This window comes from Pygocentrus nattereri, chromosome 4, assembly GCF_015220715.1.
Source record: "Pygocentrus nattereri isolate fPygNat1 chromosome 4, fPygNat1.pri, whole genome shotgun sequence".
Taxonomy (NCBI): domain Eukaryota; kingdom Metazoa; phylum Chordata; class Actinopteri; order Characiformes; family Serrasalmidae; genus Pygocentrus; species Pygocentrus nattereri.
The window spans coordinates 40,655,755-40,673,382 of record NC_051214.1 but is presented as its reverse complement, the minus strand read 5'-3'; the positions used below and the strand labels follow the sequence as shown (position 1 = coordinate 40,673,382).

The window sequence follows — 17,628 nt, the reverse complement described above, 5'->3', positions numbered from 1 at the left end:
ATGATTATTTTCTACAATAGGAGCGTTTGGTGTTGTCTATACTGCCTCGATTTGTTGCCTTTGAGATGATTGCTGATATGACTGCCCTGGGTAGTGAGCTGCTCCCTCAACAGTTCCACAAGATCTACATTCATCACTACACTGACGTCAGGTAGCCAAACCATCCCCTCTAATCCTGGACACTAATACCGCACTGATATTTGGTGGAGTGCGCTGCCATTGAGTCTCTTTTAAAGCAACTGTACACTCACTAGTTAAATACAGTGTTATTGAGTTATACATTGTAAGTTGTTACTGTATCTGACCACACTTGGTTAATTATGGCCTGTTCATAATTTGAACAACATGAATAACTCAGTAAAAAAATAGAAACTGTGCTTTAGAATGTCAGGAAAATGGCATATTTAAAATATATTTAAATGTTTTCTCTGTAGAAAATGTTAATTTATTTTCACTTAAATCAAGGAAACATGTCATTTGACTAGGGTATGTTAAAACTCTTGCATACGTCTGTATAATAGTCTGTACATATTGTACATGGTATCATGGTATCATAACTGTGGGAAATGATTGCTGCATTTCTTTATTCTTGTCTTCTGTGTTTTCATAATTCTTTACATTTTTTTCCAGCATCCTGTTCGCTGATATAAAGGGATTTACTCTGTTGTCCATGACCATGTCTGCCCAGGAGCTGGTGCGCACCCTCAATGAGCTCTTCTGCCGTTTTGACCGCCTAGCTGAGGTGAGACGACTCACTTTAAATAAATCAAGTGTCGCCATGACTGCACTGCATAGCGTGGGGCCATTTCTGAACACTTTAGGGCCCTCAGCAAAATATTTTAATTAGTATATAAACTAAATCACAGGCTGGCTCCTCTGATTCTTTGTATGCTGAGGATATAAAAACAAATGTATATGTGTGTTTAGGAACACCACTGCTTGAGGATAAAGATCCTGGGGGACTGTTACTACTGTGTGTCTGGAGTGCCAGAGCCTCAGAGAGCTCACGCTCGCTGCTGTGTAGAGATGGGTCTGGCTATGATCGGCACAATAAGGTACAAAAGTGGAACATCTGAAAACCTGACTATGTGCTGAATCAAAAAGATGTGATATTTGATGATTTAAGGTTAAAAACTCTGCATTAGAGGGAGATTGTCAGCAATATATTAAAGCCACACTGTGTAAGATTTGTGGATGTGGAGACCTATAATGTGTAATTGCACACAAGTGCCAAAGAACATTTTGTACCCCATTTCCAAAGAATTTGGGACACTGCCAAAAAGTAAACAAAATCAGAATACAATGATGTGAAAATAATTTAAATCATTAATCAAATCTTTAAATGAAAATAGTACAAAGACAACAGATCAAATGTTGAAACTGAGAAATTTTATTGGGTTTTTTTTGGAAAATGTATGATCATTTTGAATTTGATGTCAGCAACACGTTTCAAAAAAATTGGGACAAAAGCAATAAAAGACTGGTGGTTACTTGGCAGGTCAGTAACATGATAAAAAAGTATCCCAAAGAGGCTGAGTCTTTCAAAAGCAAAGGAGGGGAAGGGCTCACCACTCTGTGAAAGACTATATGGACAAGGACAATATAAAATATCAAAGAACTTGGGGATTTCATCATCTGTGGTACATAATATCATTAAAAGTTTCAGATTTTTGAAATGTATTGCTGTCATCATATTCGAAATATGTGTATATTTTTCAAAAACAATATTTATTCAGTTTCTGATGTGTTGTCTTTGTACTATTTTCAATTAAATACAGGGAGGTAGTTAGTATCATGTTAACTCACACATTAAAGGGTTAATTAGGGTTATATTGAGTCATGTTTTATAAGGGTGGTTAAGGTTATTCTAATTCAAGCATTAAAGGGAATGGTTAGGGTTATACTGGCTCATGCATTATAGGAATGGTTAGGGTTATACTGGCTCATGTTTAATAAGGGTCGTTACATTTATACTAATTTATGCATTATGAGGTAGTTAGGGTATTATGTATTATGGGGTATATGTATTATGGAGTGGTTTGGGTTAGACTAACCTATGCATCATCAGAGGTGACTGGAGGTATACCAACTCTAGAATTTTTGGGGAGTGGTTAAAGTAATGTTGACATGTATTATTGGCAGAGGTTAGGATAGACTAACTCATTCATTATAGTGGTGGTTAGGATTATATTAATTGATGCCTTAAAGTGGTGATTAGGTTTATATTAACTCATGCACTGTAGGCTGTGGTTAGGACTGGACAAGCTCACACATAAGCTGTGGTTAGGGCAGGACCAAACCATGCGATTTTAGAAGTGGTTAGGGTTAGACTTAGTACTGTTGCATTCTAATCTTTGCATTTTTATATCAGACAGAGTGTCAGACAGTTAAAGTTTTTTTTCAAAGTGCTACACAAGACAATTTAAAATTCCCACTAAAGTGAACTAACATTGATCCAAACATTGATTTAAGTTTTCTCTTCTACTGTGGCTCTTAGGTATGTGAGAAGGCAACTGAACCATGACATGGATATGCGGATTGGGATCCACTCAGGCTCAGTTCTGTGTGGGGTTTTGGGCCTGCAGAAGTGGCAGTTTGATGTGTGGTCCTGGGACGTGGGCATTGCTAACATGTTAGAAGCAGGAGGCATCCCTGGGTGAGTCTAAAAGAAGCAAAATGACTGCACCAAAACATTTAATCACAGAAACATCCTATAAACCAGTGTTAACCATGTGGCTAGGATGTACGATCATGTCTGACTCTCCATAGAGGAGTCATTGGACACTTACAGGTAGACAGACTGAAGTCCTTAAATAAGCCAAGGCCCAGTTAGTGAACTGCATAAGATCCTCATCAGTACTTATCCAAGAGTATAAATAGGGTCTAGCTCAAAATGAAGAAGTAACCAGCTTAACAAATCTCAAGTGGAACAACAAAGGCTTAAGCTACACTATATACAGAATAAGGTTGAGAGTCAAAGCTACTAAGGTTAATTCCAAAGTAATGAGGTCATGTAAATAAAGAAAGTATAAAAAAAAATGGTTTATTTTTAAGATCCCCATTAGTTGCTATTCTTCCTGGAATCCAGTAGACAAGAGAAACAAAAAACTAACTAAGGGAAAATAACATTGCAGGACCATTTAAACCAAAAACCTCTCTACCTAACTGATCCTTAAATTTGATATACAGTGTAAGTCATTTATTGTTTAACAAAATGATTTGCATAATTGTTTTTTCTATTATCAGTCGTATACACATCTCACGAGCCACCCTGGACTGTCTGGAAGGGAACTACCAAACCGAGGATGGGCGTGGTTATGAACGCAACGAGTTTCTACGAAAACATAACATCGACACTTTCCTCATTTGCCATAAGGAGGAGGATCTCAATGAAATGGAGGCAGGGCCTCACAAGATGCGCACAACCAGTCACACCTGGAACACGAATATTCCCTTCGGCAACATGGTTGAAATGAACTGTGTAAGAAGCTATTAAGTCCAATAGACTACAATACAAGAACTAAGTGTTTTTGAATGTCACATTTCTAAAGATGATTTAAGATAATGAAAGATACAAATCACTGCTAATGTAAGATCTAACTGCATTCCGCTTGCAAAATGTTGTTGAAATAACACATTTTTCTGTGCAAAAGTCAGAGACCAACCCTTCCGATAATTTTCAGTCAAAAGAACCATTAAATGCAAGTTATTCTTTCTGTAGGAGATATATCTGAGGAGCTGAAGTGTAAGATAATACACTTTTGTTAGGATGAGGAAAATTAAAGGAATAGCAGGACTTTCCAAAACTAGGGTTCAAACAATGAATAAAAGACACAAAGAAAATGTGACTCCTAACAAACGGGCAAGACCTGGTAGACCACCAAAACTGTCCCCATAAAATAAACAGCACTTAAAACTTTCATTTAGAGAGAAAAGAGAAAATCACCCTCGCCTTTGGCTTCATATCTGAAAAAATCCACAGGATTTCTCATCCCTCCATTGTGTAGAAGACAACTCAACATTATGAGTCTGGAAGGATGGTACAACACCTCAACTTATTTGGATCATGAGAAGCAGAAAATGCAACCAACTTCTAAGACTGAACTTCAGAGGTGTGGAAAAACGGAAGAAGCTTTAATAGTGAAGAGAAGGCGTAATAAAGGCAAAATACAGAATTTTTTAAAGTTTAAGCTTTTATATAATTATAAATTAATGATATTATGTTCATATATGTTATTATATTTATTTTTCTTTCTTTTTTTTAACTGACACTGAAAATTAATAACTCGCACTTAACAGCTATTTTGTCTGCAAACTTAATAAATGAATAATGGTCTCTGATTTTCTTCAGCTAAAAACATGTATTCATAATATAGTTCATAATTCTGTTCATAATTTATAATTATTCACATAACAATCCTGACTAGTATGGTAAACAACATTGCTGAAGGGCTTGGGGCCATACAACAGTCCCTGGTGCAGATCTAAATGAAAACTTTGATTTTGATGAAGATGATGATGATATTTAATTCTCACAGATTTTGGCTTCATTCACTAATGGCTCCTTACTGCAGCTGCCGAACTCAAGAAACCGACGCTCCAGCTCCAAGGAGATTAATAAACGGATTGAGCACGCCATCGACCTTCGCAGCAGTGAGCGCATGAGGCAGGAGCACATCACTGCGGCCACACTGGTGTTCAAGGACACACACATTGAGGAGAAGGTAGTTATCGCTCACCTTCACAAGAAATTTAATGTTGCTATCATAACAAAACATCTCTAAAATTTTATACCATCTTATGCAAACACCCCTGATCAAATTACATGTTTTGTTGATGTTCTAAGTGAGGATAAAACAATACACGCTCTACAGAGAACACACTTAAATATGTCATTTCAGCAATTTTAGTGCAAAATTTCAATTTATATAGCTTAACATATTGGGTAAAAGCCTGAAATTAAAATTCCCCATAACATGAAATATACACTATATTCCCCCATTTCCCACTATATTCCTCCATCCCATCTAATCATTGACTCCAGGTGTTCCAGTCACTTCTATGGCCACAGGTATATAAAACCAAGAACCTAGGCATGCAGACTGCTTCTACAAACATTTATGAAAGAATGGGTCGCTCTGAGGAGCTCAGTGAATTCCAGCATGGTACAGTGATAGGACAACACCTGTGCAACAAGTCCAGTTGTGAAATTTCCTCACTACTAAATATTCCACAATTAACTGTCAGTAGTATTATAACAAAGTGGAAGTGATTGGGAAGTGTACTCTGGAGTGATGAATCACACTTCTCTGTGTGGATCATGCTTCATCTGATGGACGAGTAATTGTCTGATTGCATTGTGCCAAGTGTAAGGTTTGGTGGAGGGGGGTTATGGTGTGGGGTTGTTTTTCAGGAGGTGGGTTCGGCCCCTTAATTCCAGTGAAAGGAACTCTTAATGCTTCAGCAGACCAAGAGATTTTGGACAATTTCATGCTCCCAACTTTGTGCGAACAGTTTGGGGATGGCCCCTTCCTGTTCCAACATGATTGCGCACCAGTGCACAAAGCAAGGTCCATAAAGACATGGATGAGCGAGTCTGATGTGGAAGAACTTGACTGGCCTGCACAGAGTCCTGACCTCAACCCAATAGAACACCTTTGGGATGAATTAGAGCAGAGACTGCGAGCCAGGCCATCTCATCCAACATCAGTGTCTGACCTCACAAATGTGCTTCTAGAAGAATGGTCAAAAATTCTCATAAACACACTCCTAAACCTTGTGGAAAGCCTTCCCAGAAGAGATGAAGCTGTTATAGCTGCAAAGGGTGGGCTGACATCATATTAAACCCTATGAATTAGGAGAGGGATCTCACTCAAGTTCATATGCATGTGAAGGCAGACAAGTGAATATTTTCGGCAATATAGTGTACAACATGAAATAAAAACATAAAGTATTAAACGTGCCATAACTGTTAAATATATGTTCTATTCAGCAAACAATCAGTAATTGTGTATTAAAATGTGCAGAAGTGTGTTCTCTGTAGAGAATGTTGACTTATTTTCACATTTGAATCAGGGGTGCCCAAAATTTGCATAAAACTATAGTTATCCAATAGAGAAACTTTGACTCTGACCAAAACGAAAAATGTAACTGCATCTGTTGGTAACATGCCCACAGCAGTGCTACAGTAGTTTTTAGAGTAGTTTTAGTGAGTTTTTTACAGTAGTTTTTAGGAAATCCCCCTTATGATGATGTACTTTGAAGGTAGAAGACCTTCAAAAAACTACAGCTGTTTTGGGGTGGATTTTTGGGGGGCTATTACACCAGGTTTTTTTTAACTCAATCACATTTAACTTGTGATTGAAGAAGGAAGTTATATATAACGTGGTACTGCTAGGAAACTGAATATATAATTGGAACTGTAGAGCTCTGCTTGTCTTCAAATCATTACAACAGATTACACAAACAACAGGAATGACTTGCCAGATGAGTGGGAGAAAAACTTAACCTAGTTACGTATGTTAACCTTAATAGCTTTGCTGTATTTATTGGCCTGAAGATTAGTGTAGACCAGCAATCAGGATTAGTTGACACCATAGGGATTCTCAAACGTTGCATCATGTACATGTGTAATACATGCTGGGTATTGTAATGAATTGATGAACAGAAACCTGAAAGCAGTGCAGAACTGTGAATTGTGTCAAACTGATAAGGCTGAGGAATGCAATGCTGAGCTATAGAAACCTGCACAACACAAGCTATAGCATATTAGTTTTAGGCTGAAATGATCCTTTGTTTTATGTTCATGTTGCATGATTTTATTGCATTAATTTTTGACTATTTATATTAGTGTATTCTTAATCAAATGTTTACACATTGTAAATGGTTGATGTTTTCAAATGGTGTAAAAAGAGGTTTTGATATGACAGTAATGATAAGAACAGCAATAGGAAAAATAGCAAAAAATAAATAAATAGTGTCCAACACTAAGTGCTTGGGCTCCTAATTACATTGAGGCTCATTTTCTTTCTACTCCCATGTCTTAGTTCTCACAAATTAGAGATGAAACTTTTAAGACCAACCTGGTGTGCTCCTTCATCATGTTCCTCTTCCTCATGGCAGTCCAGACTCTCATCCCTGCACCCAGGTAAACAGCCAGCCAGATTCTAGTTAGCATTTCTGCAGGGTTTAATGTGTTTCATACAAAATTATGTGTTTTATCTTGTATCTGCCTTCACGTTCTCCTCGTTCCTCCTCGTACAGGTTATATCCCATTGTGATTCAGTTCAGCCTGGTGCTGCTGGGCTATCTGCTGTTGTTGGTGATGGCGCTGTCTGAGGAGTTTAAGCGCTCTCCTGCTGTCCTGCAACAACTTTGCTGCTGGATCCATGAAAACAACAGCATGCGCAGCCTGCTGACCATCACTGCTATAGCCATTAACTTCGGCATGGCTTCTGCTGACATGGTGAGGCCTAACACCACCTACCTGGACCTACAGACTGTCTCATATTCATTCATGCTATGTCAGATCTTCCTTAACAATCTCACATCATGCACCTGAAACCAGAATGATCTTTTTTTCACCTTGTTAGTTCATGTACGTGGTCAAATTAAGCATGTCTGATCATTCCATACCACATATTTTTCCCATTATATTTGATCAAAATGTAATGACCTTTGCTCTTGTGAAACGTCTTTTTGAAGAATTTTTACTATATCGCCATGCACTAACATAATATTAACCAATAATATCAACAATATCCCCTCGCAGTTCCACCAACCCAAACTATCACTGAGAGAAAATGCTCAGCTAGATCAGAGACCTTCTTTGATACCATGTTTAAAGCCGAAACACATCAAGGAAATTCCAATGTAATTTCCGATTCACACTTATGTTAAGTCACACAGAAGCATGTATGTAGCTCTTTGGTCATCTTGTCTTGGGTTACTTCAATACTGAGAAGAATCAAATAGTTTAGCTTGCTTAAAAGCTGACTTAAGTTAACACAATGCTCAGTTTTCAAGCCATCATTCAATAAATGGCAATCTAACGTCTATCAAACAATTACTAAATGTTGAACAGTGCTGCTAACAGAGAACTGGTTAGTATCAGCTAATGATATTTAGCATTAGCTTGATCACAGCTCTGCTCACCACAGAACATGTTTGATTCTGTCTTACTAAAGCACTGACACAACTTCAGATGATAAAGATTCAAATGTGATCTGACAGGGGTGTCACTAAAGGTCAACTGATAGTCAGATTAAGCTAGTACAAGGGGGATCTGGGGTGAATTTTTTGATGGTCCTTAAATTTTTAAACTTAAAATCTATTTGGTCAAATTGGCACAAGTAGATCTGTGTCTTTGTACGCTTTAGGCGTCAGAACTGCTGGACTATTTAAGGTGGAACTGGAAAATTAGTTTGCTAGCGACTGAGACATTAGCATAGTTTTAGCGACTTTGTATGCTTGTTTTTCTTTTTTTCTCATAACTCTCGGTTTAGTGTGTCTCTGAAAAACCTCCGTTTGGAGGGCCTTGTACTTCGCCCTACCCCTCTATCTCAACAAAAATTGGGACACCCTAACCCCAGGCATGAATGTGCGAAACGGAGCGCTAAGGGCTAAGTGGTGGGCGAGGGGTGAATTGGGACTGGGCCTGGATGACGGGCTCTGGTGCAGCAGAGGCGGCGCTGTATGGACCCCATTTCACACTGGATGTGATGCGTCGCCCATGTTAATCCGAAGTCACTCGCGACACTTGGTATTTCACACTGGACGCAAAACACCTGTGTCGCAAAGCAAGAGCGGCAGCTGTTTATGTTGCTCTTTTACTTTCTATTAACGTAATTGTCCGTTTATTATGCACACAAACATTACAATACAACATTTTGTAGATGACGTAAAGAGATCAACAATAAAATCTTGACTGTTGCTGGCTTTAACATTCACAACATTAACCTACTCAAGGGATTTGAGTAGTTAAACTAAATTTGTTGAATTGTTTATTAGCCTAGATTGTACATTATAGCATTGATATTGCATTTCTATATGGTTTCTGTATAGGAAGTAAAAGCTTAGTTAGCAGGCCAAACATGCCACAAAACCACAAACCAGCAAAACTTTCAAAGTATTCTAAGTTACTGCCTTTTAGCAAGAACGTCATGTAATATTTTGCATTAATTTGAAAATTCTAAACATTTAAATCAAGTAAATTCAATGTATCACTTTATTCAATGTGTATGCACAAGCTTTTTCAGTGTAAATATTAAGAAAATTTACTTCTTGTTCAAAGATACCCTTTCAGAGATACAAGAAAAGGTTCTATGATGCAATGAAAGCATACCAATAGCTTGTTATCAGTTATTTCTACAGTGTGTACAGTGTTCATATCCCATGTTTTATAAGCAATGGCACAATACATTTTACATATACTGGAATTGTGTAGGTTTGGTGTAATTTAATGGATACAGAAGAAGAGAGTGGTGATAAGAACAATGTGGATCTGTCCAGCCAAATGCCCCTAACCATCTGCACCCATCCTGAGGTGAGACTTATCCCTCAGACATAAGTAAAAGAATGCATTAAAGTATTTTGTGTGTTTTCAACATGTGTCTCTCTCTCTCTCTCTCTCTCTCTCTCTCTCCTACATTCTGTAGTTTTTTGTACTGAGCGGGGTTGTCTCTATGGTTACCTGTGCTGTGTTTCTGAGACTGAATTCGCTGCTGAAGCTGACTGTTCTGTTACTGGTGGTCACTGTCTACACTTACTTCATCGAAGTGGCCTTCCATGCACTTTATGTCAGTCAGCAGGAGCAGGAGCAAATGCTCAGGTAGGTTTACATGTGAAAACATTCTGAAAAGTGAATTCTGAAAAAAATGAACCTGAACAAATCCTTAAAATCAGTACATTCTACAGTATTGAAATACACACATTATGTGTGTCATTTCTAGATCTCACTATTTAAGGAGAAAGGGAGTGTCCATTCTGTTAATGGCCATGTTTGTGATAGCTGTGTTCTACAATGGCCGACAGGTACGGTGCCTCAACATTTTAGTGTGGACATGTAACGTTCATTCACACCATTACACTGTCCTATGCAAAAGTTTGGACATCCTGAGCAAATTACATGTTTTGTTCATTTTCTAAGTGAAAAAACAAGTTCAACAACAACAACAACAACAAAAAATATACAATAAAATGAAGCACAAAATATAAAATGTGCCCTAACTTTTGCACAGGCCATATTTTATCATAATTTTTCTTCAGTATATTAAACATCATCACACACTTGCCTTGGCTGTTCAGCAATCTCAAATAGACATGCTTTTGTGGTTTCTGACACTGTATGACCATCAGTTTAGAGAAAGTGTATCATACAGTGTTACAAACTATAAACGACTGCATTCGGAATAAAATTACAAATTTAAAGACATTTTTCACCAAACTGTTCTTTTTACATGCAATACGATTTCTTGCCACTACTTCATCCTGTCTGGTGCTGGGATCAGTGGGAGGCCACAGCGAGACTGGACTTTTTGTGGCGTCTGCAGGCTCAGCAGGAAGTGGAGGACATGCGGGAGCTGAGGGAGCACAATGAGTGTCTGCTGCATAACATCCTGCCCGCACACGTCACGCGCCACTTTCTGGACAGGAACAAGAATGATGATGTAAGTGGTGCCACAACACATAAAATCAACCATTTATCATTGTCCATTTACAGTGATGATAATGAGCCTGACAAAAAATGTCCACTTTATTAGAAACACCTGCCTTATAGGTCCACTGTGTAGATCTACAGACTGTAGCCCATCTGTTGCAATACATACCCTCTACTCCAGTGGTCACCAACCCTGTTTCTGGAGATCTACCTTCCTGCAGATCTCAGCTCCAACCACAAACCCTAGCTCATCAATCCTGTCCAGAAAGGTAGATCTCCATGAGCAGAAATGGTGACCACTGCTCTACTTCATTCATTATTGGTCAGTTTCTGAGCACAGGATGTTATTTGGGTGGTGGATCATTCTCAGCACAGCAGTAATGCTGACATAGTAGTGTGTGTTGTGCTGGTAGGAGTGTTACTGTTCTTCTTCTTCTTCTTTCGGCTGCTCCCTTTAGGGGTCGCCACAGCGGATCATCTGCCTCCATCTTGCCCTATCCACTGCCTCCTCTACTTTTACACCAACCATCTCCATGTCCACCTTCACTACATCCATAAACCTTCTCTGAGGTCTACCTCTTCTCCTTCTGCCCGGCAGCTCCATCTCCAAAATTCTTTGCCCAATATATCCACTATTCCTCCTCAACACATGTCCAAACCATCTCAACCTGGCCTCTCTGGCTTTATCTCCAAACTGCTCCACCTTCACTGTCCCTCTGATCTGCTCATTTCTAATCTTGTCCATCCTTGTCACTTCCACAGTCTCCAAACCATACATCATAGCAGGACGCACTTTCTGTCTTGTAAACCTTCCCTTTCACTCTTGCTGCTATCCTTCTGTCACACATCAGCCCTGACACCCGTCTCCACCCACTCCATCCTGCCTGCACCCTCTTCTTCACCTCTTTTCTGCACTGTCCATTGCTCTGGATGGTTGACCCAAGATATTTGAAGTCATCCACCTTTACGACCTCTACTCCTTGCTTCTTCACCTTTCCACCTGCCTCCCTCTCATTCACACACATGTATTCCGTCTTGTCTCTACTGACCTTCATTCCTCTCCTCTCCAGTGTAAACCTCCACCTCTCCAGATTCTCTTCCACCTGCTCTCTACTCTCACCACAGATTACCATGTCATCTGCAAACATCATGGTCCATGGAGCCTCATCTGTCAACTTATCCATCACCATTGCAAACAAGAAGGGGCTCAAAGCTGATCCCTGATGTAACCCTACCTTCACCTTGAAACCATTTGTCACTCCAACTGCACATCTCACCACTGTCTCACTATCCTCATACATGTCCTGCACCACCCTAACATACTTTTCAGCTACACCTGACTTCCTCATACAGTACCACAGTTCCTCTCTTGGCACCCTATCATATGCCTTCTCTAGATCCACAAAGACACAATGTAGCTCCTTCTGACCTTCTCTGTACTTCTCTACCAACACTCTCAACACACAAATTGCATCTGTGGTACTCTTTCTGGGCATGAAACCAAACTGCTGCTCACTGATCTGAACCTCTCCCCTTAGCCTTGCTTCAACAACTCTTTCCCATACCTTCATGGTGTGGCTCATCAACTTTATACCTCTGTAGTTACTGCAGCTCTGCACATCACCCTTGTTCTTAAAAATGGGGACCAGTACACTGCTTCTCCACTCTTCTCACAGGAGAGGCATCCTCTCACTCTCCAGGATTTTGTTAAACAACCTGGTTAAAAAGTCCACAGCCTTCTCTCCTAAACATCTCCATACCTCCACAGGTATGTCATCTGGACCAACTGCCTTTCCATTCTTCATCCTTTTTAAAGCTGCCCTCACTTCCACTTTACTAATTCTCTGCACTTCCTGATCCACAATCTCTCCCCCTGTTGTCCTCCTCTCTCTCTTGTTTTCCTCATTCATTAGTTCTTCAAAGCACTCCATCCATCTACTCATCACTCTCTGTTCACTCACTAGTACATTTCCCTCTCTATCCTTTATCAGCCTAACCTGCTGTACATCCTTTCCAGCTCTATCTCTCTGTTTAGCCAAACGATACAAGTCCTTTACTCCTTCTTTACTGTCCAACCTCTCATACAGCTCATCATAGGCCTGAGCCTTTGCCTTTGTCACCATTCTTTTCGCTGTGTGACTAGCCTCACAGTACTCCTGCCTACTTCCTTCATCTCTCTGGTTATCCCACTTTTTCTTAGCTGCCTTCTTCTTCTGAATACTCTCCTGGACTTCCTCATTCAACCACCAACTTTCCTTGTCTTCTTTCCTCTGACCAGACGAAACACCCAACACATTCTTGCCAGTTTCTCTCACCACCTTAGCTGTAGTTTCCCAGTCCTCAGGTAGCTCCTCACTGCCCCCAAGGGCCTGTTGCAATTTTTCCCTGAACTGTAACCATCCTCCTCCTTCAGCTTCCACCATCTAATCTTTGGCTCTGTCTTCACTCTCTTCCTCTTCTTTGTTTCTAATCTCATTCTACAGACAACCACCCTCTGCTGCCTTGCTACACTTTCCCCTGGCACCACTTTACAATCTCCAATCTTATTTAGGTGGCATCTCCTGCTAAGGATATAATCCACCTGTGTGCACCTCCCTCCACTCTTGTATGTCACCCTGTGTTCTTCCCTCTTCTGAAAATACGTGTTCACCACAGCCATTTCCATTCTCTTTGCAAAATCTACAACCATCTGACCTTCCGCATTTCTGTCTTTCACGCCATACATACCCAGCACCTCTTCATCCCATGTCCATTGAAGTCTGCACCAATCACTAATATCTCCTCTCTAGGGACACCATCTACCACTTCATCCATCTTACTCCAAAATTCCTCTTTCTCCTCTAGCTGACAACCAACCTGTGGTGCATATGAACTGACCACATTCAAAATTACACCATCAAACTCCAACTTCAGGCTCATGATCCTGTCTGACACTCTCTTTACATCCAGAACACTTTTCCCAAGCTTCCTTTCCATCTGGTCTCCTGGACACACAGAATATCTACCTTCCTTCTCTCCATCATGTCTGCAAGCTCTCTGCCTTTACCAGTCATTGTCCCTATGTTTAGAGTCCCTACTCTAACCTCCACACTCCTGCCTTTCCTTCTCTCTCGCTGCCTTCTAACCCACCTTCCTCCTCTCCTCTTTGATGGTCTTCGACCTACAGTAGTCCAATTTCCACCGGCACCCTGCTGGTCAACAGCACCGGAGGCGGTCATTGTTAACCCGGGCCTCGACCGATCTGGTATGGCAATCATATTTGTGATCCGCATGATAGTTTTGGCACAAGTTTTACGCCGGATGCCTTTCCTGACGCAACCCTCACCATTTATCCGGGCTTGGGACCGGCACCAGAAGTACACAAAGTACACCTCTAATGGCTGATTTAGGAGTGTTACTGTTATATAGTGTTACTAGAGTATGTGCAAACGTCCACACCACTAGGTTGAGAGTGGTCATCACTCAGAAATATTGTGCCAAGAGCAGCTCTGTGGTCAGAAACTAACATTTGATGAAGGATAGGTGATGAGTGCCATAAATTGAGCAATATTGGATGGACAACAGTCGCTGACTGTTCTAATAAAGTGGCTGGTATATGTAGATACTCAGGAAGTGTATTTTATGTATTGAGAGCTGTCTGTATATTGTATGTCTGTAAATAAGAAGTGAACATGTATTTCATTTACTACAGTAAATCCACTCATAGTGTCAACGAGATACAATTATAGAAAGTCATTATGAAAATAGGGACACTACAGGACTTAATTGTTCTAATGAGGAATCTCTACACGGATCAACAAGACAAAGTCATTTGCAGAAATGAAGAACAGACTGGTTCCATGTAGAGATATAAGACAAGGCTGCTTACTATCACCATACTTGTTTAACCTGTACGCTGAACGTTAAAAAAACAAGCAGGACTGGAGAAGAAATTATCTTTGATATTAGGATAACATAACGATCATAGTGGAAAATCAGGAACACCTGAACTTGTAAGAAAATTGTAAGGAAACTTGTAAGTAAATTTAAAAACCGATGCCACTTCAGCTTAAATGAAAGAAAACAAAGGTTTTGACAATGACAATGACTGCCACACTTTGCCACTGATAAATGATGAAGATCATTTATTTATTAATTATAATCTTCAAATATAATGTTGTGTCTACAAAATATTCATTCCTGTACTTCTTTAAGGGTGTGAAAGCTGGACAATAAAAAGTATTTTAAAATGTATTTAAAATTTGATGTTGGTGAAACTTGGTAAAATCAGAGGAATCATGAAGCAGTCCATAAGAAGCCCAAAGAACCTAAAAGAAGGCAGGATATTCTGAAGAGAAACAAAACCATATTGTCACCAGGAGCTGGAACCAATTTGACTGCATCACTTTGAAACATTTGTGCCACTTGTATCACTGTATCTCTTTGTACAGGAGCTGTATGCCCAGTCATATGATGAGGTAGGGGTGATGTTTGCCTCCATCGCTGGCTTCAATGACTACTATGAGCAGAAAGAGATTAAATGCGAGGGGGTGGAATCTCTCAGGCTTCTCAATGATATCATTACTGACTTTGATGAGGTGAGTTCAGCTGATTTGTAGACTACAGGTGATTTGCAGATTTATGATTATATAACCAAGAAGCAAACTACACTGAGGCTAATGGAGTCTCCAAAGTATGTGGTAGAAGAAGAGGCTACTAGCAGAAGAGGTGGTGAGATATTGATTTATCTGTGATTCACCTTGTCCTTCTTTCCCCCTCCCTTTATCCACTCTTTCTCTGAGACAGCTGCTGGAAGAGACATATTTTTTGGATATTGAGAAAATCAAAACAATTGGAAGCTGCTACATGGCAGCATCTGGCTTATCACCTGATAAACAGGTTGGTCATTGTAATATCTTTCTTTAAAATAGTTAAATGTTGGCAAGAGCTTCAATTTAAACATGACTGATTATTGTCTATTCTTATATGTCTTGCATTGTCTGTTATTATATGTCTGTTCTCAAACATGCTTAGATGTGATCATTTTACTTTTGAATATCATATTTTATATCAAACAGAAGTAAGTCACAGTTTGTCTGCTTACTTTGGGAATTTGGGAAAACGACAAAATTGAATGACTATTTTTTATCGTCAGCCCTCCTGCTGGGGATCTATCTTCCTAGCAAGTTTGGCTTCAATTCAAAGCAAACACTAAGAAAGTCAGCCATCTGTTGTGTACGGCAGGTGTGAATGATTAGGGATGGAAATGAACTTTGTTGAAAGGCAAATCCCTACAAGGTTGGTTATGGACACTGTTAGGATGGACAATTATAGTCCCTTTCTTTTTGATTGCTCAGAGGCCCAGATCCTATATATTTATTTATCTCACATTTCTTTCTCTCAGAGGTCCGCTTATGATATTTTATAAGTTTTATGTACTTTTATGTGCTTTTACCTGTTGATTCCAGATGGTTTTATAATGTGTTTTGGGTTTGTAATAGGTTGATGTCACAATGTAAAGGGTCCTAACTGTATTTACACGTGAACAACACCTGATTCTAAATGCATATGATGGTTTTCTAATAGGATCTTTTGGTGTTCTACAGGAAAATAGTGCTGGAGACCATTAAGCCAATTCCCATTAGAAAGCAAAATCACGAATCCTAAAGGTTTCTAAGGGTCCTTTTTCAGCAGGGAAGCCAGCTTCTTAGTTGCCTGCTTCTTGTTCGAACATTCTTGTTCCACCTCAAATGGTACAACAGATCTTATAATGCCTCAGATGCAGACAGTAAGTGCAGGATAATTTAAGGTTAGGATTAAGATAGTTTGATAGCCTAGATCAGCTTATAAGAGGGGTGAGTAATAATATTAAGCCAAGGTTGTACTGAATTAACAGTAAACCACATTAAAACATTTAAAACACTATTACTGTTACTATGCTGTACTAATAATATGCGCATGTTTGGTAGGATAAATTGTTCGAACCTGTTGCTGGCTAACCATTATGTGTTGTGAAAAGTTTGACAAGTAGAGGATCATACTAAAATGTTATACTCTTCCTGGCTGTTAATCGAATGTATCATTGCAGCTTTCGAAAGGATCCACACATCCAAAAGGAGGGGCTTTTATTTAATTTTTTAATGTCTCTGTGGAATTCAGTCAGAATGTAAAGGGAAATTGCACTGATTTATCAAAATTTCTGAATTACTCAGTTGTTCAGAGTGGTGTGATGTGAAATGCTTGTTTCTAAAAAAACGTATAATCTGAATTATTCATTAATCTAAAATCTAATATTACAAGCCCTGGTTCCTGTCACCTCCACTGTAAAGAAATGAGCGTGTGCATTTCACATCAAACCACTCTGAATGACTGTGATTACATTTCAACAATAAACCCATGCCAAAATATTGAAAATCAGTGGTTCCACCCAAAAAAACACATCTAAGCTACAAAAACAGCCTATTTAATTCTAACAGATAGAGAGTTTGGACGTTGGTCATGTTAATATTAATGTACTTTTTCCTTTTTCTAAATAAAACAAAAAAACATAGGACAGGAGAACTTTATATTGTGCTCACTGATGTACATGTTAACTAACTGGCCCTTCAGACTCGAGGTGGAAGTAACTGGCATCACCTGAGTGAGCTGGTGTTGTTCGCAATGGCAATGCAGGAGACCCTAAGAGAAATCAACAAACACACCTCCAACAGCTTCCAGCTCCGTGTCGGTAAGATCTTGGGCATTTGTGTTGTTTGTTTTTCTTATTTTAATAACAAAATAGACCAATCTAAAAATACAGTACCACAAATACAACCTCAGACTGCTCAATGGGTATAAAAAACAATTACATAAACAGAACATACTGGTCAGAAATGGGGCCTCCTGGATGCACCTTTTAAATGAGTTATGACTCTGAGCTCCTGAGTGGCATAACCATCTACTCTGCACAAAATGATATCTTGGCAAGTGAAATGTTTCTCATTTTGAGATTG

At 39.4% G+C, this 17,628-nt stretch overlaps 1 protein-coding gene across 2 annotated transcripts in view; it reads left to right on the top strand.

The window, feature by feature from the left end:
• si:dkey-206f10.1 (adenylate cyclase type 8) overlaps positions 1 to 17,628 on the top strand; it is a 29,927-nt gene that overhangs the window by 8,648 nt on the left and 3,651 nt on the right. Inside the window, exons 4-18 of one of the 2 annotated variants that reach the window (XM_017692536.2) lie at positions 21 to 151; positions 631 to 742; positions 928 to 1,055; positions 2,498 to 2,656; positions 3,247 to 3,481; positions 4,539 to 4,724; positions 7,047 to 7,147; positions 7,264 to 7,465; positions 9,446 to 9,544; positions 9,657 to 9,829; positions 9,951 to 10,032; positions 10,509 to 10,667; positions 15,088 to 15,234; positions 15,443 to 15,535; positions 17,246 to 17,363. In XM_017692536.2, coding sequence (XP_017548025.1) covers positions 21 to 151; positions 631 to 742; positions 928 to 1,055; positions 2,498 to 2,656; positions 3,247 to 3,481; positions 4,539 to 4,724; positions 7,047 to 7,147; positions 7,264 to 7,465; positions 9,446 to 9,544; positions 9,657 to 9,829; positions 9,951 to 10,032; positions 10,509 to 10,667; positions 15,088 to 15,234; positions 15,443 to 15,535; positions 17,246 to 17,363 — 2,125 coding nt within the window. The remainder of the gene's footprint in view (positions 1 to 20; positions 152 to 630; positions 743 to 927; positions 1,056 to 2,497; positions 2,657 to 3,246; positions 3,482 to 4,538; positions 4,725 to 7,046; positions 7,148 to 7,263; positions 7,466 to 9,445; positions 9,545 to 9,656; positions 9,830 to 9,950; positions 10,033 to 10,508; positions 10,668 to 15,087; positions 15,235 to 15,442; positions 15,536 to 17,245; positions 17,364 to 17,628) is intronic. The other variant, XM_017692537.2, reaches the window with a different exon arrangement.